This window comes from Mastomys coucha, unplaced genomic scaffold (genome assembly GCF_008632895.1).
Source record: "Mastomys coucha isolate ucsf_1 unplaced genomic scaffold, UCSF_Mcou_1 pScaffold23, whole genome shotgun sequence".
Classification (NCBI taxonomy): domain Eukaryota; kingdom Metazoa; phylum Chordata; class Mammalia; order Rodentia; family Muridae; genus Mastomys; species Mastomys coucha.
The window spans coordinates 18,598,597-18,605,922 of record NW_022196906.1 but is presented as its reverse complement, the minus strand read 5'-3'; the positions used below and the strand labels follow the sequence as shown (position 1 = coordinate 18,605,922).

The following is a 7,326-nucleotide window of genomic DNA, read 5'->3' as shown; positions in this document are numbered from 1 at the left end:
TTTTAAACATCTTCTTTGATCTTATCTCTGAGAAGTTGTCTCCTTTAAATTCTATTTAAACTTACTTTGTGGTCTAAGTTATCCTTGGAATCCCAAGACTGTACCCCAAAAGTGTGCTGCTCTGCCTCAGGGGTGTGAAGAGGCTTTTAGGTGCTTCCAGGTAGTGGGATAACCTGTGTTAAGTGGGGAGGTGAGGGATTTATAGAAGGATTTATCCTGCCTCTAGTGGGGCTCACACAGAACGCATACCTGCTCACAGATCCTATCACATTAAATAAGGAAACAAAAACAAAACAAAACTTAATGGTTGGATAGGTTGTATGTAAATATTTAGTTGTTATGTAGTTTTTCTATGTTTGTGTGTGAAGAAGTGTAGAATTTAATTTGAATGGCTGTGTGTTTGTGTGTGTGTGTGTGTGTGTGTGTGTGTGTGTGTGTGATGTATGTGTATGATTTTTATTTTTAACATAATTTCTTTTTGGTTTCAGATTGCATCATTATTTGCAGTGTATGTCGTGGGATACATTGATACATATAAATTACAGAAGATCATTTATATGCACATGGTAATGAGTTCTGTTGGTTTTTTTTTTTTCTGCTTAGTTTTGACCTTAATAAACTCCTGATTGAGATCTGATTTGTTTGTTTCTGAAACTAGTTTTAATATGTTTCTTTAATGAATCACTGTTGTTCAAACACTGATACAGTTGTTCTTGTTTTAAATAGACTACTAAGAAAAGTTTTAATTTGGATCCTGTTATTTTATGTACCAAGCTGGGCACAGGGGACGTGGAGTGGTACGCTGTCCACCCATGGACTGGCCTTTTAAAGTGAAGTGGAACGTGCACTCACAGGGCTTGTGAGCCACACACATGGCCAGAATTGCAAGGCCCTCAACAGTCAGGCTTCTGCCATACTCCAGTGGGAAACTGGAAGTATACGCATGTTGGAAAGGGATAAAAACCAAAGAATGAAAGCCTAACAGAGAGTAGGGTATATGGGAGCACAATGCTGGGGAAGAAGATGGAGGCCTTGAGGAAGAAGTGCTCTCAGCCCCCACGTAAAGATAAGCAGGACAGAGGGTGGAGGACAGGCAAGTGACATCACAGAGAACAGCGGACTAGGTCGATGGAACAGCTGGCCAAAGCCTCCAAGGCTGGTTGGTTTATGCTGGTTGCATGTTGGTGCTTTGAAAGTATTTGTCTTCTGTCACTCTGCCTTTTACACATAAAGTCAGTGTTTTCTTTCTCTGGTGATCTTAATGTTATTACACTGGACCATAATCAGTTTTTCTTATAGTACACACTTAGGGATGTTGGTTTGTTTGGCTATAGGAAGCTTATGAATAAAGTTACAATATTAATGAGCATGAGCCTGCTGTCTTAGCAAAAACAGACCACTTTGACCTCTCCTGGAGGTAACCGCTGTCTTCACTGAGCTGCTGTTGTGTGTTTTCCTTCCATTTGGCTATGTAGATATTTTGAAGTTGTCTACATGTTTAACAACTAGAAACCTAGTTTTTCAGGCTGATGTAAATTACTTTTTTCTGAGACTGAAATTTTCTCTCAGGTTTCTGGGATTTGTATGTTGCTAGAGTTTAGAAATGTTCACTCCTATATGTTTCCTGTGGCTTGACCAAAACAGTTTATTTCTGTTTCATTATTGAAGAACACTGACGTTTTTGCTGCCCTTCTAACAAATAATGATGTGTAGTTTTACTTGGAACTCCTGGGGCAATGGATAAGCATTTCTTTTTTTGTTTGTTTGTTTGTTTTTCGAGACAGGGTTTCTCTGTGTAGCCCTGGCTTCCTGGAACTGACTCTGTAGACCAGGCTGGCCTCGAACTCAGAAATCCGCCTGTCTCTGCCTCCCAAGTGCTGGGATTAAAGGCATGCGCCACCACTGCCCAGCCATGGATAGACATTTCTAAGGGAGTCTTTACCTTGTATCGTCCTCTGCCAAAATATTAATATGTTCAACTTTGTAACTGTTAAATCATTTTTCAAATTATGATAATATTTAAAAGCAATATGTAATGGCTCATGACACTCCATTTTCTTTAAATATGTTGTCTGGTTACATAAAATAGTATAATGCACCCATAATTTACATTCTCTCATTTTTTTCTATGAATATGTACAACTTGGTGTGTCTAATCACCCCGTTTTCATTTCTGAGACCTACTGCTCAAATATATCTACAAACTCTCTCTCTGGTTAGAGAGAGGTTGGATCTCTGGTTCTGAGTGGTATAACGCACGGGGTTTGTTGGGTTTGTTGTGTGGTTTACACCAGGTTAGCACACTATTGTGTGTGGCCACCTTTCTCACACGATCTCATCGAGCTTTCACTACTTTTTAGAAGAAATGAACAACATTAAAGTCTCTCATGAAAGCCTTTCTTCCTCAGCCTAGATGGTCTGTGTGATAGGTCCCTCTTTAGCAAAATGCTTCTATGAATATGAACATGTCTTTGCTGGTTTTCAGATTGGCATTGATCAAGTGGCAAGGCTATTTTTATTTTTTTTCAGTAAACGGTGATACTGTTGTCTACAGTGATGGTACCATTTCACATTCTCTGAAATAAATAATATTTATTCTCTGTCTCTAAAGAGTCATAGTAGACAGTCTAATAGCAATAGGACATCTCATTGCAATTTTTCCTTGTCTTTGTTGTAATTAAGAGATTGTATGTTGTAGAGCAGATTTAGGTTCACAGCACAGTTGAGCAGAAGCCCCCTCTGTATGACACCCTTAAACTGTGGTTGTCCTGACCACATGCCATTGTTGTCATAACCGAAATACCTGCACTGACAGGTGTTAAGCACCCACTGTCTGAGCGTTGTCAGGGCCTAGTCTTGGCACTGTGTATTTTATAGGATCTGATGGCGGGAGGTGACACATCCTGTGAACAGGTTCACAGTCCTGGAACCCATCCAGGCCTGCCTCCCTGTGTGCCTAGTAACTGCTATCTTTGTATTGTTTTGTCCTCTGCAGAATGCCATACGTTTGGAGTTAGATAGCTCATAACCTTTTGCAGATAGATCCATTTATTCCACTCTCTGAGTCCAGTTAGGTTTAGTCTTCTTGTGCCTTGATAGCTCACTTTTTCATAACTGAATAACATTCTGACCTTTTCTTTTCTTTCTTTTGGCTATGTCATGGTTTATCCATTTACTTACTGAGGGACATTTTGGTTAATTCCAGGTTTTCATAGCTGAGTAAAGCTGCTGCAGCATTTGCCTGCAGGCTTCTATATAGATTTACACTTTAAATTCATTTGGATAAATACCAAGGAAAGTTATTGCTGAATCATAGGGCAGCTGTTTATCTAGTGTTTAGAAAATTGCCAAACTATTTTCAATAGTGTCTGTACAGTTTTACATTCCCACCAGAGGAGAGAGGGGCAGGGAGAAAAGAAAGTGGGGTGTGAGAGAAAGGAAAGGGGGCTGCTGCTTCTGTACCCTCCTCTGATCCTTCTGAGAGGAAGGACCGTTTATCGTGTTTCTGATTCTGTGTTGTGTTTGTTCAGGTCATTGCTATTTCTTTAATTTGGTTGTTCACTTTATTATTGAGTTTTAATAATTCTTTGTATTATTTTGGATAATAATGGTTTAACAGATGGCATCTTTTTCTTCTTTCTTAGCTGGGTACTGGGAATTGACCCAAGAGCCTCGTGAATGCTAGTCAGCTGCTCTATCACTAGGTTTCAGCCCAACTCAGATGTACATTTACAGATATCTTCCGATAGTAGTCTGTGGCTTGTCCTGATTTTGGCATTGACATTCTCAGAGTCAGAATTTTAAATTATTTTTAAAGATTTAGTTATTTACTTATTTGAATACCCCAACCAGGGTTGCATAGTTTTCTCTTTATAGATCTGTATATGTTTTGTCTGTGTATATGTCACTGCTTTACATGTGTGCCTAGTGCTTGAAGAGATATGAAGAGGGCATTGGATTCCTTAGAACCAGAGGTGCAGAAGGTTATGATCTGCCATGGGGTGCTGGTAAACAAGACTGGATCCTTAGCAAACGTATCAAGTACTCTTAGCCACAAAGCCATTGCTCCAACCCCAATATATACTTTTTAATTTATTTTACATATTTGTGTGTGTGCATCATGCACGTGCATGTAAACTTGTATCTAGAGATCTTGTATGCATCTTATTGGATTTATGCATATTTGTTCTTGTCAGGTGCTGGCTTAAGTGGCTGTGTTTTACAGATTTCAGACTCTTGCTGCTATGATGGAAGGCAGTTACCTCTGGGCAGTAACCCACATCTCACCTCACTGCAGCTCCTTATTAACTCCAGCTTTGTTGGCTGTTTTAGATATTCTTTGCTGTGTCACCTACAAAAATAGTTGATTTCTTCCTTTTAGTTTTCACATCCTTCCTCACTATACGCTATGGGCTTTTTGAGAAGATGTAGCAGGAAGAAACTTAGAGCCCAACTCCTGATCTAGGCAGGGAGCTTCATTATCTTAACTCTGATATGGGATAACATGGACTTTTGTAAATCTTCTTTGTCAAGTGGAAGGAATTTCTTTCTTATTTTCAGTTTGCTGCAGAGTTTTTTCTCTCTAAACCATGAATCCATGTTGAACTTGGTCAGATAACTTTTCTTTCCTGTTTTATTCTTCAGGCAGTGGATGTTATCGCTGCATTCCTGGGGTTCATCCACTTGCTTATAGTGTATGAGTCTTTTTATTTATTGTCTAGTTTGATTTGCTCATTGTTCATTGAATTGGATTTTTTTTTTTGCATCTATGTCTATGGGAGATTAGCAATAGTTTTATTGAATTAGAATGACAGTAGTCTTATCCCATGAAGTAAGGTAAAGAGTTTGCACAGCTCTCTGATTTAGATGAGCATGTTGAAGGCTGACATCATTTCTTCTTAGGAGCAGGGTACTCTGGTGTATGTCAAAGCAGTACTATTTTTTTCCTTCTGCTGGAAATATAAAAGGATTTTTCACAGTGGTCTTTCACCTCAGAGTAAAAAAAAAAATGTAAGCTCCCACCTTCTCAGGGCCCACCTCAGCAGTCATTACTCCGTTACAGCGCAAGTCTCAGCTCCCTGTCTGGGTTGTTTCCATGGGGTTTGTGTTCCCGTGAGTTGAGTTGCACCCATCTGCCTCCTTTGTTCTGAGGTGGTTTTCCCTGTGACCTCACATCTCTATCCACTGCACTTGTCAGTTAATGTTTCCTTGTTGCTAAGGCCCAGTGACAATGTCCAAGCTCTCGTGGGGTACTCCCCTTGTAGGCTCTCTTCATTCTCATTTTTTATGATGGTAAGCATTTTTGTCATGTGGTTCTTAGTAATATCTGTATCTTTGAACAGATGTCATTTCAAGTTATTAGTTCATTTTTGAATGAAGTTTTTTTAATTGAGTTTTAAGAGTTATGCATATTTATGATTATATCCATAAGTTGTTGTTTGACTTTGCTATTCTTTATCCCATGATGACCATGAATTTTTAGATTCCAGTCCAACCATTTTTTCTTGTTTTCTGTGCTCATAGTATCCTATCCAAGAAAATACTGTGAAATGCAGCTACAGGAAGCTTTGAGATGTTTACCATCCTAGCGTTTCATTAGGTGACTGTTCTGCTTTGAATTAATGTTGTGAATGGCATAGATAATGGTCCATGTTCATGGGATTGTCTACTTTCCTAAGCACTGTTTCTTGAGAGGGTTGTCTCTGTTGATTGATGTTGAAATTTGTGTAAAAGATTATTGGCCCAATTATTGCAGGGCGTGTGCCTGCTGCTTCCATGTCATTGACCTACTTTGACTGGATGCCTGCTACCCAGCGTTCTCAGTTCTCTGTCTTATATCAAGCTGGAAACCCAAGTCTGCGTCTTACCCTGTTCCCTTTCACTGTTGCTCAGTCTATTCCATTTCCCAGTAGATTCTGCACGGATTTTTATTTTTGCAAAAGATGCTGGGTTTTTGTAGCTATTGCAGCAAGTCTGTAGATGTCTGAGTGTTCAAGTCTTTAAACAGTAAATATGAGCTGTCTTTTCATTATTCATGCTTTAATTGCTTTCAGTGGCATTTTATGTTTTGTTTTGTTTTTGTATAAATGTTGTTTCTCCACAATTAAGCTGACCACTGAGTATTTTTATTCTTTCTGATGCTATTGGCAAAAGGATCTATTTTTCGATTTCTTCTTTCAGATTGTTTCATGTTGGTATGTGGTTACTTGGCTGGCTTGTGTGTTAGTTTTGCACCCTGGTACTGTCTTCTCTTTTCACAACTGCTACCCTCCTTTAGGCTTTTCTTCATTCCAAACTGTGTCTGTGGACAGAGATTTACCCTTCTGTCTCCAGTTTGCATTTGGTGTTCTTTCCTGCCTCTCTTAAATGACACTTTTGCACTGTCTCTGCTTACTGTTTCTTGAGGGAGAGGTTTTAGTTTCTCACTGAGTGCACTGCGGCTTCTTCATGTATAGCATCTATTATGTAAAGGGAGATTCGTCCTGTCCCTAGTTTATTCAGTGTATTGTAATTGGATGATGTTGAATTTGCTAAGTACCTTTCTGTATCAATTGAAATGATTGTACCTTTTCTTTTATTCTGAAGTTGTAGTGTATTACATTGTTTTTAAATATATTTTTGAAATGAAATCCACGCACAAATGGACATGTATCAAAGAAAAACAAAACTTTTATAATAAAGGATAGGTTTTTTTATTTTTAAGGACTTTTTAAATTATAAAGATAAGTCTTGAGGACCTAAAGGATATAAATGATAAGTATGACTGATGTAAAAATTTAAGCAGTAAGCATAATACAGAAATAGGACAAAGTTGAAAAATGAACTGAGGGAATATTTGTAGTATGTATGTTTCATAGGCAGCTTTGTCCTGTGACACATAAGAAGGACATGAAGGAAAACCACTAATCTAATAGAAAGAACACGGTCGAAATAAGCAGTTCACATTCATACCACATATCTGTGGAAGGCTCTGTCTCATATACACATCATTTCCCCTGGTATAATGGAACACTTTAAAGAAGTAATGTGCAATATGTGTCCGAGTGTGCATCAACAGCAATGTAGTCATTCAGTTTGGGGGAGAGTAAACTGGTACAATCTGTTTATATAACAGTTTGTCAGTATTTTGTCTTTTGTTTTTGAAATGACTGCATCTTGGTCCATCAGGTTTTTTCTTAAGGTAGTTTATCTATCTATAGGAATGTATTGGCAGGTGCATAAGATGCATCTGACAGGTCCTTGCTATTTGTGCCAGGGATGAGAACAACAGAGTAGAAGCAGAAGGCAGTTAGGTGTTGGGCAGTAGAGTGGCTTTTTTTTTTTTTT

At 38.5% G+C, this 7,326-nt stretch overlaps 1 protein-coding gene across 3 annotated transcripts in view; it reads left to right on the top strand.

Annotated features, from left to right (window-relative positions):
- Dpy19l1 (dpy-19 like C-mannosyltransferase 1) overlaps window positions 1-7,326 on the top strand; it is a 95,724-nt gene that overhangs the window by 54,573 nt on the left and 33,825 nt on the right. For all 3 annotated transcript variants that reach the window (XM_031345777.1, XM_031345778.1, XM_031345776.1), the window contains exon 10: window positions 489-566. In XM_031345777.1, coding sequence (XP_031201637.1) covers window positions 489-566 — 78 coding nt within the window. The remainder of the gene's footprint in view (window positions 1-488; window positions 567-7,326) is intronic.